The following is a 21,301-nucleotide window of genomic DNA, read 5'->3' as shown; positions in this document are numbered from 1 at the left end:
TGATTTAATTTTCAGGTATTGTAGAGGCTTCATGGACTACATTTTTTTTTAAAAACTTTATTTATTTATTTTTGGCTGCATTGGGTCTTCATTGCTGTGCACGGGGCTACTCTTCATCGCAGTGCGCAGGCTTCTCATTGCGGTGGCTTCTCTTGTTGCAGAGCATGGGCTCTAGGTGCACGGGCTCAGTAGTTGTGGTGCAAGGGCTTAGTTGCTCCGCGGCATGTGGGATCTTCCTGGACCAGGGATCAAACCTGTGTCCCCTGCATTCGCAGGTGGATTCCTTAACCACCGCCAGGGAAGTCCCTCATGGACTACATTTGCTTCTGTGGCTACATTAAAAAAATAATAATAATAAGATAGCCATTAAACTAAGGATCATAAAATAAATACAGAAAAACATAAGAAACTCAGCAAACCTGTAGCTTTGCCTTTTACATGTCCAGTGGTTGGAAGGTGACTATTCTGAAAGTAACCACTCATTGCAGGGAGTTATTCTTCCAACCGTTTTTGAGCATTCCAAAACCAAGTACAACCATGGCTTCTGAAAGAGGCCCTTGGGAGATGTAACCATATCAATTTCATAGATAGAGGCAAATTGATTTAGTACAATAGACCCTCCCAAAATGCTTTCCTTTAAATTTTATTCAATTTCTGTTAAAGAAAACCTTTGTGTATTCTTGGCTGGTTATAAAAGGATTCAGCTAAAGAATCATCTAGGAACGTCTTATCAATGAAGTCAGAGAGCGGAAGGGAAAGTAGGGAATCTCCAAGCCTTTGCCTATTACCCTAATTCCTCTTTAGGTATTTTCTCCCTCCCTACTCTGGCTAGTTATGAACTCTTCTTGATCTTCCTTAAAAAAGAAAGCCCTGTGAAATTGAAATCCTGATGGACTCACCATGTTTACTTATAAATTACTTTAAAGTGTCATTTCAATCTCTTCTTTGTATGAAGGTTGATAGATACCTTTGTAAAAGGAGTCTCTAACTTCTAGTTTAAAAAATGGAAAGCAGTCACCTTTGGCTTGCAGATTATTTACATCCTTGACTCATATGTAGGCAAAGTATTTCTAAAGGATGAGAAAGAAGGTGAGAATATAATTCTGATAATTATCAGGACCAAAATGCAGAGAAGTTGTCAGGTGTATAATTTCTCCTTAGCCAAAAGTGTTTGATAGGGAAGTAAAATAGGTTGACTAGTATTTCAAACCTCAATAATTATTATTTTAATAGTTAAATATAAAGAAGTTTACTGGCTTCTAAGATCAAAATTGAGTGTAATTTCCATGAATAAACAAAGCTTTTTATTTTTTACCTTTTATATTATATTCCTCTGATTTTAGATAAGTGATAAAGATTTTTCAAAATTAAAAAAAAACAAAAAAGTAAGAAGAATAGACATTTGAAAGATATACCACACACATACTCCTATTTTGTTTAGAGTTTGTGCTTAAGAAACAAAATAGTAACTGTTTATTGAACTCCTACCATGACATGTCCCATACAAACCACTTACATATATTATCTAATATAATATTCTCAACATCCCCACAATTTAGTTTATTATCCCCATTTTGGAAACAAACTGGGACTCAAGGAAGTTAAAATTAAACTTACCCAGTTTAAGGAGTCAGGATTAATACCGAGATTTGTGTACCTCATGTTCTTTCATTACCCTACATTTTTTCCTGTGTTATAAAGTGATATAAACTCATCTATAGAACAAAATGTTAGAAAGCTCCATGAAAGAAAGTCTTTGTTCGGTAAGTCCTGGGCCAGTGATAAACTATTTCACAAACCTCTTGCATGTGACAGTATCTTATCACCTGTCAGTTGTCCCTCAAGAGTTAATCAAAAGTCACTTAAATGCTCTTTCATAGACATGACAGCTCTGGATACCTCAGGCCAAAGAGAACCAATCTCCCTAAGCAGCCATAGATGCCACTTTGGTTCTGTGGCAGCCTGGGATAGGCCTGGGCTCATTACCTATGACAGACTTCAGTATGCTTGTGACTAATAATAACTGGGCATTGAAAACTTTTTTAAAAGTGGATAAAATATATAGTCTGTTTTTCTTTTAAAAAACTAAACAGTAGATCCTTCCGAACTTTCTGGAATTGGTAAAATGGAGACAAGTAAATCTCGAGAAAGGAAACTCAGTGCTGGGGGAGGCGGGGAGGAGTGGGGGAGAAAGAAAACTCAGTGCAATATGGCATGAAAGCCAAAAGTTGCTGAAATTAAATCTACAGTAATAGTTTAGGGAACACATTAATTTTAATTATATATCATCAGTAATGCTAATATTAGCATCCGTAGGCTTGAAAAAGCATGATATAATTTCAAAAGTTGTTGATAGGGGCTTCCCTGGTGGCGCAGTGGTTGAGAGTCCACCTGCCGATGCAGAGGACACGGGTTCGTGCCCCGGTCCGGGAGGATCCCACATGCCGCGGAGCAGCTGGGCCCGTGAGCCATGACCCCTGAGCCTGCGCGTCTGGAGCCTGTGCTCCGCAACGGGAGAGGCCACAACAGTGAGAGGCCCGCATACCGCAAAAAAAAAAAAAAAAAAAAAAAAAGTTGTTGATAATATCGAGAAAGATTTTGTTAGCCAGGATTGCAAGCAGCAACAAGATTACATTAATACAGCAAGAAGCTAATACGAGGAATAAGATGACAAATTATTTGCTTACTGAAGAAAACATGCTTAAAGTGAGGTACACCAAAACCCAATTAATCAAAAGTTTATTTTTCAGGATTTGTCCCCCAAATTTCAATTAATATTTTTTTCTGGTAACACAAATTTACAAGAACTCTCCATCATGGGAAAATTTTGTTCCCTTGACATTGCTCCATATTTAAGTTAGCACTCATGTTCCATAGAATGTAAAAGACCCAGGGTATCATGAGAAAATTGAATCGAAGAGTCAAAAACATTATTATGACTATAGTTACTTACAACTTCCTCCGTGAAAACATTGCCTAGAACTTTCAGGGAAAATAACTGTTGGGCTAATTTCTCCTGCTGCCCTTCTCTAACCAATTCACTTGTTAGAGGTGTTCTTGAGCACAAAAGTAGCCAAGAGAAAGGAGAAACAGGTATGCATTATCAACTCCATTGTAAACCTGTGGTTGGTAAAAGTAACTGTCACAGAAAGGAGGGGAAAATGAGGAAGAAAATGATGTTGGTTTGGAGTCTCACTCTAGTTCTCTTTATAACAGATATTTAGCTTTCAAATAAAGAGATTCTTGTGACACAAGGCTTTTTAAAATTCAAATTTTTTACTCATATGGCAAAAGAAAAGAAGTATCTTGTATAAAATTAACTAGACAGAAGTATCTGGTATAAAAGTAACTGGACTTCATTATATGTTCAGTATTATGTCAATCTTAAAATGAGGAAATTCTCACTGAAATCTGTGGGAAAATGTCTCCTCATTGGGACCTTTCCAGAAATTCAGCTTATGAATTCATTTATGAAAAAGAAATATCCTGCCACATAGTAGAACAAAGCAGAGTAATCAGGAAGCTTACAAAATCTTCACACTCAGCTGTTCTGTATGAGCTTGGAAAATAAATTTTTTTTAAGTAGAAGATTGCAAAGAAAATAAACAAGTTCATTTTTAAAGTTTCATTTTGGCCACATGAGTCATGTTATATTTTATATAATTCAAATGTTAAGCAAAGACATACTTTGTGAATATCTGCTAAGGGTTAAAAAATAAAAATAATGAGCAGCACTACAAAAATCACTTTATCAGAGTCAGAGGAAGACCTCCCAAGCAGTTAAGTGAAAGGAAAGTTTTGTGAAGAAGAGCAAAGTAATCTACCAGCACAAAGAATATAATCTGAATCAAGTCTCTATAAAAGCCAAGAGTACCTTAGTCCATCTGGGAGTGGACTTGAGACTCTGAATCTTCCCTTTGAGTGTTCTTTGTGACATAATATGATGAAGTATTCTATTTTGGAGTCCAGGTCAACCCAGAAGAAAAACAAATAATTTTGTCAATACCAGTGTCTCATTGAAGTGAATTCTAAGTGACTTTGAACAAGATTTATGGCTGTGAGCAGTTTGTCATTTGTTCTGACCCATTTCCCACACTCTGTTACTCCTGATAAGATATGGCTTTCTCCTGTTTCTTAGGCTTAGGGACAACAGCGTAAATGTAAACGTGCTCATCAACATCAGCAGGAGCTTATTCTTTTGAGAGCTTCCTGTACTTAAATACATAGGTGTTCGCTGAGTATGAAGAAGAAAACTGGTGAAGTCTAAAGGAGCCTCCAGTATGAAAAAGTCATCCCTATTTGTCACTCCATTTGTATTATATTCACAGGCTCCTTTAATCTTGGTTCATCTGGTGCTTTTCCAACTATATTGACATCAAGGAATGTGTAATATGAGTCCTATTTTCTATGTCTGATGATGGAATTCAGGAGAAGCTAAATTGAAGACATTTCAGGAAGTCTAGAAGTCATGCCCCACATCATCTAGCCATTAGGGCAAGAGGGACTAAATAGTGACTTACAAACCTGAGCTATTCTCTGGGATTCTGACATATGTTTCTGCTACTACTGCTGCTTCATCTCACCACAGTGACTACAGGCATATCCAGAGTAGAGATTTTAGCCAAAACTAGGAGAGTAGCCACCAGCCCTGTCATACATTCAGTATTCATCAACTATGAACCTGTATTTTCCTCAGTGTTCTTAATTTCAGTTATTCTCTTTTTCTAGCAGCCCTCTAAATGCAGCTGTACTTTTTAAACCAGGGGTGTAATAATATTAAACCAATAATATCATTAGACCAGTAAAACTTCGTTGGGAAATAGTCATTGAAATTTTTACTTCCTTGGATACCTTTCCTAGACTTTTACATTTTCTTTAATTCGTAATTCCTATTCTCCTTCCTACTATTGCCAGATTGTTTATTCTGACTCTATTAAGTCCCATTCCTCTTTAATTGCCCCAGTGCAGACTCCTGTGCTGGGTGCCAGATGGCAAGGCCCTTTAACTTTACACTGCAACCTGCGTAAAACCCATCTCCCCTACTTGGAAAACTCTCATTCACATCATCAGAATTTGCTGCTCCCCCAGTCTATACCTTGATGAAGATAGGAATCAAATGTCCTTTGAAGTGTTTTTTTCTTATTTTAATTTTTGTAAATGTTTGGTATGTAGTCCTATTTTTCTTCAGCTCTCAATAAATTATAGGTCCATATATCAGTTTGAGCTTAGGATCATCCTGAAGATGATTGTCTTCCAGTAGAATAAAAAGTATATATAGATATGTGTGTATGTATGCATGTATGTATGCAGATATGCCTTTTACTTTTGAATTTACTAAAGCTGGTGATCTGTTTCTTTGTTTTATTCACTTAACAGGACAGCTTAAAGCTTTTCTATATCAGTACATCAGATTCACTCCCTTCTTTTTATCAGCAGCATAGTATTCTATGAAGTATTCACAATGTAGTCATAATTTATTTTACCATTTCTCTATAGATAGATATTTAGTTTTATTTTGTTCTAGATTTTTAATATTTCACATGATACTATAGTCAACTCTTTTGGACATTTTCTGTGTATTCTTAATTATTTCTTTAAGATAGATTCCTACAGTGTCCTTTCTGATTACAAGGGCATGGATATTTAGGATTTTGGTAGACACTCGTTTCAACCCTCTTTACACTCTTATCCACCATACATGGTAGGATCAATTTTTCCTCCTCCCACACACAAGATATTACCAATCTTTTAAATTTATGCTAATCTGTTGAGTGAAAAAAAATGTATTTCTTGCTTTAATTTGGGTATGCTTAATTAACAGTGAGACTGAGCAGTTTTTTCCTATTTTTCATAAAACAGTGTTCTCCAGAAGGATTAAACAGCTAAAGGTAAAAATAAAATTTTAAAAATGCTTCAAGAAACTATAGGAAAATATATAATCAACCTAGGGATAAATCCATAAGATATGTTAATAATTTTTTACCACATCTATTAAGAAAAAAATATGCATGCAAAAAGCATCAGGATATAGTTAAAAGGCAACTAACATACCAAGAGAAAACATTTGCTACACATTGCAAACAAATCATTAACACCTGTAATATATAAGGAGCTCCTACAAATTAGTAAGAAAAAGAGCCCAATAGAAAAGTGAATACTTATTTTTAGAAGAAGAATCCTAAATGGTCAATAAATGAAAAAAATACTCAACCTGCTTTGTTATTTACTATTAACAATATAAAATGGCTGTCTTACTATGTCAATTACATATAAATGTTTTTGATTCTTTTAAACATTGTATGGATTATCATTTTTTATTTAAACATTAATCTGTTGATGGACATCTAAGGTGTTTTCCACTTTTTGCTATGATAAACAGTTCTACAGTGAATTTGTGTGTGTGTGTGTGTGTGTGTGTATGTGTTACATAGGCTTTATCAATTTTTTTAGTCTTGGCCTGATACGTAGAAAATTCTACTTATTTTTAAAGATTTTTTCCTTTGATTATTGCTAAGATGTACTATCTCTTAATGTTTATATTTTTAACTGTTTTATGCCATTTGTTTTTCTTTACTCATTATTTATTTTCTTCATTAAGTAGGTGCTTATTCTATCCTCAACCCATTTTTCTATTAGTATCTATATTGATTATATGAACTCTTTATATATTCATAATATCATTTTCTGCCATACAAGTTTGAATACGTGATTTTCATAAATTGTTTTACTTATCATCCGAAGTTTTACTTGCCAGTTTTTTTACACATCATATTAATATTTCTATATCAATTTAATTCATGTCTGTTCATTATTTATTTAGCTACATCACTTATATCTGTTTTCTCCATTAGATCATTGTTCTCTCTCTAGATTGTATCATCTTCAAAATGAAGAATTATGTCTCCTCATATAGGTCTGGCACAGTATTATTTATTTGATAATAATGGCTTTTTCTTGATGATGGCTACATAGCTGAAACCTAGAAGTAGACCCTCAGGTCCTGGCAGGTTACATAGTACCTACAAACTGATTATAGATCCTACCAGCAACAGACTTTTTGCCATCCTTTCACCAGACTTGACCATTATATTTGAAAGACAGAATAGTATGGTGTTACTATGGATCTACTATACATATTCTCACTGCTTTAAATTCACTGATCATATAAAAAGAGAAGAATGCACTACCTTAGTGTTTGATCTTTACCACATAGATCTAACGTCACGATCAATTGCTTTCAGTATTTTCTTTGAAATCACATAAAGGTTCATACGTGCCAAATTTCATAAGGATCACATGATAAGGTCAAGAAATACAAATTCCAAGGCAGAATTTATATGCCCGGTTCACATATGACAGTAATACTATGTAACCATATGTTGAATATAATACACAGTATGTAAATGCTATTCTTGAAAGCAATCCAATCAATAAAAACTAAAATAAATAACACTTTAATAACACATTTCAAATCAACTGAAAATGGAATAGATGGACTCTATGGCAAGAACATCCCTATAAAATTGACATTCAGAGGCCATTAAAACCCAGAGAGTAAAACAATCCTGAAACTAAAGAAAAACTGTGAATATTTAGAAGATTTTTAAAAGCCTACTGTATTGTATGCCAAGACACAGCAGTTGTTTTTATTTAAAGAGCTATTTCAATAAAAACTGTGGATTGCCAAGCATTAAAAAGCTAATTCCATTTGCCATCACCAATAGCTGAATGAAACCTTACAAAATATATACAATATTAACCTTAAAAAAAGTTTAAAATACACAGTATTTAATAGAAAAAGTCAAAACTGAAAAAAGTCAACTTTTAGTCATAATTGGAACTATTAAAAGATTGACCAATTTTATCATTTAAGAAGGTTATGGAAAAGCTACTGAAGTTAACTTCAAAAGGCTAGCAGTAAAAGTGATTGTAATGTCAGTAAAACTCTGAAACAGATCAAATAAGCCCTAAGTAGTACTAATCCACTGCATCTTTGAACATGTATATGCCTCTTTTTAAGCTGAAAAGGTTGCCCTTTTTTTCTTCAACTTGTTTCCAACATCCCATTTAAAAAAAAAAAAAATCTATTCAACTGTTAACAGTCAGCAGCTCAGAGTACAGAAACTTTACCTTCACTCAAAGATGATATGAGTTAAGATTTGAAATATCTTTTCCTCTTTGGCCTGGTTCTGGAAAACATGGTTTTGTCATTCTACCTGTAGAGAGAGAGCGTCTCTTTCTTCATACAAGTATTTGTGTACTGTATGTATACAAACAAATGCATTAATGAAGGTTACATACAATATTTTAACCATTTTTTTCCTCTTGCTTATCAGCTCAAACTCTTACACCAAAATTGATGTTTGTGTTGTAATTGACATTTTTAATTTTAATTTTGCCTCTTCAGATCCTGGGAAGACTTTGCCTGAAGCCCTTGATTACTGCACAGTTTGGTTGCAGACAGTACCTGGAGAAATAGACAGCAAAAGTGGTATTCCACCTTCACTTGTAATGCTACAAATTAAAGATTTTCTTAATGGACCAGGTAAGAAAGTCGTAATTCAAACTTTTTTTTGTATGAGTCTATTAACGTGTACATAGGGTCTGTTAACAATCCTGACATTCCTTGCCAGAAATGAGTAATTCATTTGTCTTCCAGACGTGTACTCTTCTCAGGCTGCCCATTCTAGAGATCAAAAGGCAAATATTAATATACATTAAAAATTACCTTTAGTCTGACAAAAAGTAGTTATCAATTAAAAAATAATTGACTGGAAGCCAAAGACTCAAGATTTTATTTCTACCTTTTCTACTAATCGTGGGACCTTAGGCAGTTATCTAATCTCCTGTGCCTCAGTTTCCTTCCCTGTAAATGAAGAGAATAAAATAGATGATGGGTGGATAGATGGGTGGGTGGGTAGATGGATGGTTAGGTGGATAGGGTACATGACATACATACATAAGATAATATACATAAGTAGATTGGATTAGATAGATAAATACACTTATTTCAAATGCTTAGCAAAGTGCTTAGGACATATTAACACTCAATTTTAAATAGGTAGATATAGATATCAAAAGATATTGAGTGCTTATTATGTCCCAGGTACTAAGTGCTTTACATACTTGTATAAACCCAAGAAGTAGGCCCTATAATTATCCCTACTTTATGAATAAGGAAGCTAAGACTTAGAAAAATGAAGTAAATTGCCCAAGATCACAGTAGCAGAGGAGCCATTCAAACTCTGGTCTTTATGACTCCAAAGACCTAGATCACTTTTATACTGCACTAATTTTAGCATAACTAAAGATTTTTTTCTTTCTTCTCCATCTCCTTCTCCTCCTCTTTCTTTTTCCTACTCTATTTCTTCTTCCTTCTCATGTTCCTCCTTTTCTTTTCTTTGTTACTCTTCCCTTACCTCCATGAGGTCTTAGCTATTTATTTAACAGAAATTACTACATTCAGTTTCCCTTTTGTTATGTTATATTTACAGTGCTGCAGAACCTGTTAGTCATTAAAGGAATACTAGTTTCTTCATTACGAATTTAAAACAATGGTGTTACACTGCCTTAAGATCTCTAGCAGTACTCTGCAGGCATGTATTTTGATGATTGAAAACTATCACTCTCTGGACCTGATTCAGTTTGTGTGCATGCTGGTGCACTTACGATCTGTGACTACAGATAGGAAAGGTGGTCCATCATCACATCTGGAATAGAAAGAGCCTGAAACCACCTCAGTTGGCCCTTTCACTCTGGGTCAGTTCTTCTTAAGCATGTTTTTCCAGTGCTGGAATTTAAAAGGTATAGGAGGAATATGAAGAACTAGTTCTAATCATTAGTATCTAGCTGTGGTTTTAAAGACTCAAAGGAAGTAAAGAAGCTGATGATAAGGCTAAGGGAGTCATTAAAGTTCGAAGAATCCTTTGGGGTGAGCTGGATGATTGAAAGGAGTGTGAGTCCACATACTTGGTTAGTGAGTGTGAAGTACCATATTTCACTGAATTCAAGCAACCGTCAATTGTAGGAAAAAACATTTTGCATACCACTAAGGAAAAAGAAAAAATATGTGCTATTTGAGCTATGATACAGTGCTTTCTTACTGCATCAGTTGCAGGGCAAAAGACTGAACATGCTGGAATGAATGAAATAGGGTAAGAACATAAGGGTAGTTCATGGACAAGTGACAGGGAAACTTGCATTTACTTCTTTTTTCTCTCTTTCAGTGTCAGATTTCTTTTGCTTTCAGGCACAGTCTTTCACCGTTTGGCTAAAAAGTTCCCTTCTAGTTTACATTTGATTGATTTGTTTGTAAAAGGGATGGGATCTTCAAGTCAGTGGTAAATTGTGTACCATATTTTCATGGCTACCAAATAAATTGAACTTTAAGAGAAATGTCAATGAACAAATGAAAAATTATATGTTTATCATTCTGTCATTCAATGTGACTATGTAGCAGAAGTGCGATTTTTACAATAGTTGTACGTTTATATTTCTTATACTTCTTAAAACTGGAAGCTACATATATGCCATTTCTAATTTTATGCCCATTCAATAATAGTGATAATATATCTGGAGATTCAAACTTTTAAATTAATGAATTGAAATAGTTATTTTACAGCCATGCTTCTCAAACTGGAGTGTGCATTTGAGCATCTCTGGGGAGCTGGTTAAATGCAAATGTGACTTAATAGGGATGAAATTCTACATTTCTAACAAGCTCCCAGGTGAAATGGGTACTGTTGATCTGGGGATAACACATTTTGTACCAAGATTTTATTTGACTCATATATTAATAATATATATATATATGACTTTCTTAATACCATCAATAACAATTACTGAGACTCAAAATGCAGATATTTTGGGGCACAGGAGAGGGGGATGATACAAACAATGATGAATGGTTTTTTAAATGGTACTTTTATTATGAAAAATCAAATACAATGTCCAATAAATGGTTTAAGTTCTTCAAAGTCTTAAAACATTTTAACCAAGAGCACTTTTCTTTCATAAATTATTTGAGGGAAGATTACTTTGAATGATATGTCAGTTCTGTGGGATTCCACTAGAACATTAACCTAACAGCCTTGAACTACTCCAGAATTTACTACCTTAGACAAAAAATTCCTTAAACAATTTGTTATATAAAGTATGTAAGTAGATGTTATTACATAATATAATTGTATTCTCTCACTACACAGCTACACTATATTAATTGAGAGATCAATAGGAATAACAGGACATAATAAAGCATTTCTTGCTGTAGGAATGTATTATTTTATAGATTTTTGGCAACTCAAGAAATATATATTTCCAGATTTTACATATAGTATATTAAGAGCAATATTATTTATGCTAAGACTGGGGGAACAAACTTCAGCTTTATAATATTCCCCAATACTATCCTCTTCCCTTAAAAAATAAAAAGGCCTTTTTTTTTAATATTGAAAATAATGCTTCTAAGTTTTATGCAGTATTATCGTTAAGAATCTTTTGATACCAAAAGATTGTTTTATTGTTTATTTTAATCTATATGCACATCTTATTTAAGTATCATTCCCAAAGAATGCTTTATGCTACAATGCTCCATCTCTAAAATAGTATATTTTCGTTTCTTCTTTTCTTGCTCTTGAATTAAGGTTTCAGTAACAAAGAAGTTATGACGCTGAAGAGTAGAGGAAATACTGATTATAACTACCCAACCTTAAATTTTCTTCATAAAGGTGCAAACTTAACAGCTTTTGAATTCATCCTGTCGGATGTTTTCTCCAGGGATTATTTTATCTAAACAAGGTGGTGCATATGCTGCTCTTTAGCATCTGTTTTTGGAAAAAATACTTCAGTGTTCTTGAGTATTCCCTGATTTCCTCTGTTCACTTAATAGTACCTTAGAGCAAATGGTAGGTCCCAACTTCTACATCAAAAACCCCTTCAAAGCTCTCCCAACTCCGACCTCCTTCCTTCAGAGGCAACAACTGTACTACCCATTAGCAAGGTCAGTGGCTTGGAGAAACCTGGAAAACAGCAGCTACCAGAAACCCAGCAGAACAATATCTCCAGCAGGTGATAGATTAGTTGGAACAAATTGGAACCATTGCAGTGCGGCAATCCTGGTTTCTTTCAAGCTGTTTTTTTAAATGTCGTCATTTTAATACACAATCTAAGGCCCGCGGAACAGTCCACAGCAGGTTAATTTGAATCATATGATGTGTCACTGCCCTCAGCTGACATGAGCTCTATTCCATGTGTGAAGCCATAATAAATCCATTCCCAACCGAGGAAAATTCCCCATGAGAAGGTGAACTAATCCAGGCCTCACACTGACATGCTAGCCCGCCATAATTGAAAGCAGGGCCACCTGTTCCCAGCACAGTTAGCCGATAGAGAAAAAAATTACCATTAGATCAAATATGTCTTCTATTGAAAACTAATTCATACTTCTTGCAAATTCAGATTCAGCTGTGAACTGCTTAGTATGACATCATACAGAAACTTAGGAATGTGCCCACTTGATCCCAGTTTTGTTAACTATAGGATTTCTTAACTTTGAAATGAATTTTTTTTTTTAATTTAATGAGAGCTGACACATGAGAAGAACTGGGAAGGGTGCAGATTTTTCTAATTAACTCAGGGTCATTTACAAAAATATTTGAGCTCCCTGGTATTTTTTTCATTGTTTCTTTGCAGACATATTTTTGAACACTGTCACTGTAGCCATAAAATGACATTTAAAGGACAACAAAGAAAAAATATGCCAAATTAGGAGAACATTTCCTCATCATTTATGTTTTGTTGTAAATTAATTAGCATACCACAATCTTTGTATAATTTTAATTATATCAAACACAAAGTTATGACTGTAATTTCCTATTTCTTTTATTTTCGTATACCTGGTGTCTCTAGTTGAAACACCTATCCACTGATAGTTTTTCTCTTAATAAAATCATTTATTTAGTCTCTTCTTGTTTAACCTGTTCAGTAATTTACCTATGTAGTTTTCAGTTTTTCTGATTTCATTCTAGCTTTGGATTGGTTTTATTGAATTTTTGTTTGAAAATTTTATTTGACTTTTAACTGATTATAACCCATTTTGAGTATAGTTTTCTTCTTATATTTTGTGAATTAACTAAGTGTTTTATAGGTTGCAATGATTGTAATTTTTTCTTTAAAAATAATCCTAAACATCCTAGAATATCCCATTTCCACAAGCCTCTTTGATTTGAATGAAAATATATACTTAAATAATGTGAAATATTACTTTAAAAACTTCTCAGATACAGTAGCACACTATTCAAATAGGTTTGTTTATATGAATATAAAGTAGAAATTTTAAGTTTACCCCCAATTTTGTGTATTTTTGAAACATTTTTACTTTTCTTGATGGAATCTGCTTTTATGTTCTGTTATTACTGAATTCATTACTCATGACATATGTCGTCCAGACATATGTAGAAGATGACTGATTCGGGGGAATTAAGATACCTGAAAAAGACACAAATAGCCCCCTGACATTTTCTGGAGTAGAAAATGAAGAATAAGTAATATGATTTTTAAATACAAGAAGATTCAAGGTGAAAGGAAGCATCTTAAAAGCTAATTTTAATTAATTTATTCCTCTTAATGTAACCCTGATAGTTAACCCTTTGCCTCTTTTCTCTTTCCAGAAATAGGGCCAAGGTCCATACCCTAATGACTGGAGTCCTATCTCTATCTTAATTCAGTTTTACAGCCATACTAGCAGGCTATCTTCTACACTTAAGAAATGTAAACTAGTTAATAAAACTGTAAGAACCTTGACTTTTGCATTTCCTGAGCTTTATGGGTTCCAATTTGCAGTGTCAGCATTGCATTATCATAGTTTATTTTCCCCATGATTTATCAAAATAAAACAGTAAACTTGAAGTCAGGATGTCAAATAGAGAGTGGACCAATAATTTTATTTTATTATTTAATTAAAAAAAATTGAAGTAGAGTTGATTTACAATATTGTGTTAATTTCAGGTGAACAGCTTAGTGATTCAGTTTTTTTGCAGATTGTATTCCATTTTAGGTTATTACAAGATATTGGGTATATTTCCCTGTGCTATACACTAAATCCTTGTTGATTATCTATTTTATGTGTAGTAGTTTGTACCTGTTAGTCCCATACTCCTAATTTGTCCCTTGCCCTCTCTCTCTCCCCTTTGGTAACTAGAAGTTTGTTTTCTATGTCTGTGAGTCTGTTTCTGTTTTGTATATACATTCATTTGTATTATTTTTTTAGATTCCACATGTAAGTGATATCATTCAGTTTTTGTCTTTCCCTGTCTGACTTATTTCACTAAGCATAATATTGTCTAGGTCTATCCACGTTGCTGCAAATGGCAATATTTCATTCTTTTTTATAGCTGAATAGTATTCCATTGTATATATATGCACCACATCATCTTAAGCCAGTAGTCTGTTGATGAGCACTTGGGTTGCTTCCATGTCTTGGCTACTGTAAATGGTGCTGCTATGAACATTGAGGTGCATGTATCTTTTTGAATTAGAGTTTTCATTTTTTCTGGATATATACCTAAGAGTAAAATTGCTGGATCATATGATAGTTCTATTTTTAGTTTTTTGAGGAACTTCCATACTGTTTTCCATAGTGACTGCACCAATTTACATTCCCATCAGCCATGTATGAGGGTTCCCTTTTCTCCACATCCTCTCCAGCATTTGTCATATATAGCCTTTTTGATGATAGCCAGTCTGACCAGTGTGATGTGATACCTCATTGTGATTTTGATTTGCATTCATCTAATAATTAGTGATGTTGAGTATCTTTTCATGTGCCTGTTAGCCATCTGTATGTCTTCTTTGGAAAAATACCTATTCAGGTCTTTTGCCCATTTTTTGATTGGGTTGTATGAGTTGTTGAGTACAACAACTTGATATTGAGTTGTATGAGTTATTTGTATATTTTAGATATTAACCCCTTGTCAGTTGCATCATTTGCAAATATTGTCTTACATTCCGTAGGTTGTCTTTTCATTTTGTTGATGGTTCCTTTGCTGTGAAAAAGCTTTTAAGTTTGATTAGATCCCATTTGTTTATTTTTGCTTTTATTTCTTTTGCCTTGGGAGACTGATCTAAGAAATTATTGCTACGATTTATGTCAGAAAATGTTTCACCTATGTTCTTTTCTAGGAGTTTTATGGTGTCATGTCTTACATTCAGGTCTTTAAACCATTTTGAGTTTATTTTTGTATATGGTGTGAGGGAATGTTCTAATTTCATTGTTTTACATGAAGCTGTCCACCTTTCCCAGCACCTCTTGTTGAAGAAACTGTCTTTTCTCCATTGTATATTCTTGCCTCCTTTGTCATAAATTAATTGACTGTAGACTTATGGGTTTATTTCTGGGCTCTCTATTCCATTCCATTGATCTATGTGTCTGTTTTTGTGCCAGTATGATGCTGTTTTGATTACAGTAGATTTGTAGTATAGTCTGAAGTCTAGAAGGGTTATACCTCCAGCTCTGTTCTTTTTTCTCAGAATTGTTTTGGCAATTCTGGGTCTTTTGTGGTTCCATGTAAATTTTAGGATTATTTATTCTAGTTCTGTGAAAAAATGTCATGGGTGATTTGATAGGGATTGCAGTAAGTCTGTAGATTCCTTTGGGTAGTATGGCCATTTTAACAATATTAATTCTTCCAATCCAAGAGCACGGGATATCTTTCCATTTCACTGAATCATCTTCAGTTTCCTTAATCAGTGTTTTATAGTTTTCAGTGTATATGTCTTTCACCTCCTTGGTTATGCTTATTCCTAGGGTTTTGTGGATGTTTTTGGATGCAGTTTTAGATAGATTTTTTTTTTTTTTTTTTACTTTCTGATACTTCATTACTAGTGTATAGAAATGGAACAGATTTTTGTATATTAATCTTGTATTCTGCAACCTTGCTGAATTCATTTATTAGTTATAATAGTTTTTGGGTGGAGACTTTAAGGTTCTCTGTATAGAGCACCATGTCATCTGCAAATAGTGACAGTTTTACCTCCTCCCTTCCAATTTGGGTACCTCTTATTTTTTTTTTCTTTTCTTATTGCTGTGGCTAGGACTTCCAATACTATGTTAAATAGAAGCAGTGAGAGTGGGTATCCTTGTCTTGTTCCAGAATTTAGCAAGAAGTCTTTCAATTTTCCACCATTGAGTATTACATTGGCTGTGGGTTTGTCATAAATGGCATTTATTATGTTGAGATGTGTTCCCTCTGTACCCACTTTGATGAGAGTTTTCATCATGAATGGATGTTGAATTTTGTCTTTAGCCTTCTATTCTTTGTATAGACAATAATGTCAGCTATCTCTTTTATGCCTACAATTTCCAAATGCCTAGTTCTAGTTTTGATTTATTATGCAACACCAGGACTATTCCTTCATCTGCCTATGAAATGTGTTTAGTTATTTAAAATTCAGCATGTTCACATTAAGTCAAACCATTTTTCTTTCCTCTTCTTTTTCACTCCTTCTCTTAGTATGGTCTTCAAATTTCTTTACATTTGCTAGTGATAGCAACATTCTTCCACTTGTGTCTTCTCACAATTTTACTGTCACCTTCAATTCATCTTTTTTTTTTATTCCAAGTCTTTTTAGTTTTTCCTTTGAAATGGTCCTCCATTATGCCTACTATCTCCCTAGTGGGTCTGGGCCCTCACTACTTCTTCAGTCTGTTTTCTGGCAGCCCTAATTTCAGATTCTCCTTTTACTCAATAATTTTCTCCCCTCTGCTCTTGCTAGATTAGCCTGCTCTGCAAACTCATATGAATCTTGACCACCCACCTCCCTCAGTTAATCAAATCATAACTCTTCTCAGAGCTCAAGACTCTGTAATCTGGTGTCATCTCAACAATCCAGGTTTACTGTCACTAAGAAGGTAATTCTGAGTGAGATTGTTTTGCTTCTTTGAACCTCAGTATTTTCTTCTGTAACATAAGAGAGTTTTCCTAAGATTCCTCCAAATTCTAAAATGATGGCTGTAATCCCCAGTGGAACTCTTCATTTATTTTTCACAACAAGCATTTATGAGCAATTATGATATTTCAAGTATTGTTCTAAATATTGGAAATACAGTGGTAAGCAAAAGATACACAATCGCTTCTCTCAAGAAATGCACACCATGTAGTAGAAAAGACAGGCTTTGATTACCAAGTAGTCACACTGAATAATATATAATTACCACCTAATATAAGTGTCATGAACTTCTATGGATTTATAAAAGAGTGGAGATTTAGGGAAGCTTCTCTGAGCTGAGTTCAGACATTTGAATGAAAAGGAGTTAACCAAAGACATGGAGGGGAGGGCATCTTTCTGACAGAATGTATGCCGAAGACCCTGTGGGGAAGGGAATCATGGCACACTGAAGGAAATGAAAAAAGTGTAGAGGGAGGGAACAGTAGGAGGAAATGAGGCTGTAGAGAGAGACAGAGGCCAGGCCTTGTTGGCCATAATAAAGGATTTTGGAGGTTTTATCTTTAGAGCACTGGGAAACCATTGAAGAACTTTAAGCTGGACATGTATGTGATGGGGGAGAGAGGAGGTATGTGTGTTTATTGATATGGTTATATTTGCATTTTGAAAAGATGATTCTAGTTGCACAATGGAGAATAGATAAGAAGAGCTAGAGTAGGGGCAGGCAACCAATTAGGAGAATATTGCAGTAGTACTAGTGAGAGATAATGGTAAGTTGGATCAAGGAATGGTAATAGACATGGAGAAAAGTGAAAGATTTGGTAGATATTAGGGAGGGAAAATCCATAGACTGGTAATGGAATAGAGGGGATGGAGGGTAAGAGAAATTAAGCATGACTTATGGGTTCCTGGCTGATCTAACTGAATGAATATGGTGCTGTGGACTGAATTGTGTTCCCACAAAATTCATATGTTGAAGCTCTAGTCCCCACTGTGATGGGGCCTTTGGGAGATAATTACATTTAGATGAGGTCATGAGGATTGGACCTTCATGGTGGGATTAGTGCACCAGAGAGCTTCCTGTCTTTCTCTCTGTCTCTCTCTCTTCCATGTGCGGACACAGTGATAAAGCAGCCATGCAATACAGGAAGACAGTCTTCAGCAGAAACCAACCTCAGCTCATTCCCCGATCTCAGAATTTCAGCTCTAAACTGTGAGAAAATAAATTTCTGTTGTTTAAGTCTCGCAGTTTGTGGTATTTTGGTATGGTATGCCAAGCTGGTGGTAATCCTATTTACTGATATAGAAAATGCTTGAAAAGAGCTATATTTTGTTTGTTTGTTATGTGTATGAGAGTAGGGGAGATCATGAGTTTTGCCTTGGATATGCTGAGTTTGTGGTAATTGTACTTACATATCTGGAGCTCACAAGAAAGACTAAGACTAGTGATAAAGGATTGGATGTTTTGGAGTTTGGGGGATATAGGTGCTAATTCAAGCCACAGGCCTGGTTGAAAATACTCAGGGAAAAAGTAGAGAGGAAGTAGAGAAAAGAGCCTAAGACTTCATATTGAAGAAGTCCAATCAGTATTCAACTGTCTAAGAGGAAAAGGAGACTTGAAAGGAAACTGAGGGCTAAGAGGAAAATTTGGAGAGTGTTATATCAAAGAAGCCAAGGGAAAAGAGTGTAGAAGTACTAGACAATGTCAAGTAGTGATACAAGATACAGAAAGATGAGAAATTGAAAATAGCTAATGGATTTATAGACATGTGACTACAAATATTATCCCTTCACCCCATTGGATTAACTTGGATGGACCCTAGTCTAGAATGCATTGAGGAATGGAAGCAGAGAGTATAACTCTTCCAAGAAGTTTGGTTGTGAAGAAGAATAATAAGGATAGAATATGAAGGGGCATTTTGTTTCGTTTTGGTTTTTCCTTTTTAAAAAATTGTCCAAATGGGACTTCCCTGGTGGTGCAGTAGTTAAGAATCCACCTGCCAATGCAGAGGACATGGATTCGAGCCCTGGTCCAGGAATATCCCACATCCCGCAGAGCAACTAAGCCTGTGTGCCACCAACTACTGAGCCTGTTCTCTAGAGCCTGCAAGCCACAACTACTGAGCCCATGCACCGCAACTGCTGAAGCCCATGCGCCTAGAGCCCATGCTCCGCAAAAAGAGAAGCCACCGCAATGAGAAGCCCGTGCACCGCAGCAAAGAGTAGCCCCCGCTCGCCACAACTAGAGAAAGCCCACACGCAGCAACAAAGACCCAACACAGCCAAAAATAAATAAATAAATTTATCCCCAAAAAATTGAAGTATAGTTGATATACAACGTTATATAAGTTACAGGTGTACAATATGGTGATTCACAATTTTTAAAGGTTATACTCCATTTATAGTTTTCATAAATGAAGGGGCATTTTGTATCATGGTTTTGGGTTTTATTTTTATGATGAAAGAGACTTGAATTTTCTCATGTTTAAATATCAGCCAGAAGAATCCAGTTGAGAGAAGAATTGGATAAACTAAAAAGAAAAAAGATAAAGGGGTGTTCCTTAGAAAGAATGAAGAAGAATCCAATATACATATGAAAGAACTGGTGTTACCTAACAAATTAAGGAAGGAAAGGAAAATGGCATATGCAGGTAGTTTTTCAGCTTGGTAGCAGGAAATTGGAGGAAATTTAATGGCTTTAACTTTCTCCTTGAAGCTAGAAGCAAAGTCATCTGTTGAAGTTGAAGAGAAGAGAGAGAGAAGAGAGATGATTTCAATGGTTTGAAATCATCCTCCAATATGATTTCTTCATATGCTATAGTCATTCTCATCTCTATGCCTTTTTAAAACTTTTTTATTATGGAAAATTTAAAATATATACGAAAGTAAACTGAATAGTATATAGAACCTCCTGCTTAAACAATTGTCAACTTTTGGCCAATATATTGTTTCTTATATACCCCTATCTACTTCCTCACCTTCTGTGTTATTTTGAAGCAAATCCCATGATCATATTATATCACCTGTAATATTTCTGTTTGTATCTATAAAGATAAGAACTTTTAAAAACATAACTGCAATGCTTATCAAACCTAAAGAGAATAATTCTTCAGTATCATCAAATTTCTAATTATCTCATGAATATCGTAGTGCGTGTGGGTGTTTGTGTGCACGTATGGTTTTTGGGGTTTTTTTTTTTTTTTTTTTAAACCTGGAGCCAGATAAGGTCTATGCATGGCTATTGGTTATGTCTTTCAAATTTCTTTTATGACTAGGTTTCCTCCTCTCTTTTTTCATCTCTTGCAATTTATTTATTTATTTTTATTGAGGTATAGTTGATATTCAGTGTTTCAGATATACAGTAAAGTGATTCAGTTATATATATATATTTTTTAATATATTCTTTTTTCAGATTCTTTTCCATTATAGGTTATTACAAGATACTGAATATATCAATAGTTCCCTATGCTATACAGTAGGTCCTCATTGTTTATCTATTTTATCTATAGTAGTGTGTATCAGTTAATCCAAATTCCCAATTTATCCCCCCACTACTTTCCCCTTTGATAACCTTAAGTTTGTTTTCTAGGTCTGAGTCTATTTCTGTTCTGTAAATAAGTTCATTTCTGTAATTCTTTTTAGATTCCACATATAAGTAATATCATATGATATTTGTCTTTGTCTGTCTGACTTACTTCACTTAATATGATCATCTCTAGCTCCATCCATGTTTCTGCAAATGGCATTGTTTCACTGATTTTTATGGCTGAGTAATATTCCATTGTGTATATAGTATATATTTATATACCACATCTTCTTTATCCATTTATCTGTCCATGGACATTTAGGTTGCCTCCATGTCTTGGCTATTGTAAATAGTGCTGCTGTGAACATTGGGATGCATGTATCTTTTTGAATTAGAGTTTTCATCTTTTCTGTATATATGCTCAGGAGTGGGATTGCTGGATCATATGGTAACTATTTTTAGGTTTTTAGGAACCTCCATCCTGTTCTCCATAGTAGCTGCACCAATTTACATTCCCACCAGCAATGTAGGAGGGTCACCTTTTCTTCACACCCTCTCCAGCATTTATTATTTGTAGACTTTTTGATGATGGCTATCCTGAGTGGTGTGAGGTGGTACCTCATTGTAGTTTTGATTTGCATTTCTCTGATAATTAGCAATATTGAGCATCTTTTCATGTGCTTATCAGCCACCTGTATGCCTTCTTTGGAGAAATGTCTATTTAGGTCTTCTGCCTATTTTTTGATTGGGTTTGTTTGTTGTTGTTTTTTTTTTTTGATATTGAGCTGTATGAGCTGTTTGTATATTTTGGAAGTTAAGCCCTTATTGGTCACA

General features: G+C 34.6%; 1 protein-coding gene across 1 annotated transcript in view; it reads left to right on the top strand.

Moving 5' to 3' along the window:
• VPS13B (vacuolar protein sorting 13 homolog B) overlaps nucleotides 1-21,301 on the top strand; it is an 803,413-nt gene that overhangs the window by 574,660 nt on the left and 207,452 nt on the right. Inside the window, exon 35 of the mRNA XM_082674491.1 lies at nucleotides 8,408-8,545. Within this exon, the coding sequence (XP_082530617.1) occupies nucleotides 8,408-8,545 (138 nt within the window). The remainder of the gene's footprint in view (nucleotides 1-8,407; nucleotides 8,546-21,301) is intronic.

This window comes from Grampus griseus (genome assembly GCF_964374135.1).
Source record: "Grampus griseus genome assembly, chromosome: 17".
Lineage (NCBI taxonomy): Eukaryota > Metazoa > Chordata > Mammalia > Artiodactyla > Delphinidae > Grampus > Grampus griseus.
The sequence above is the reverse complement of the archived record's forward strand: the minus strand, read 5'-3'. Positions and strand labels throughout refer to the sequence as shown.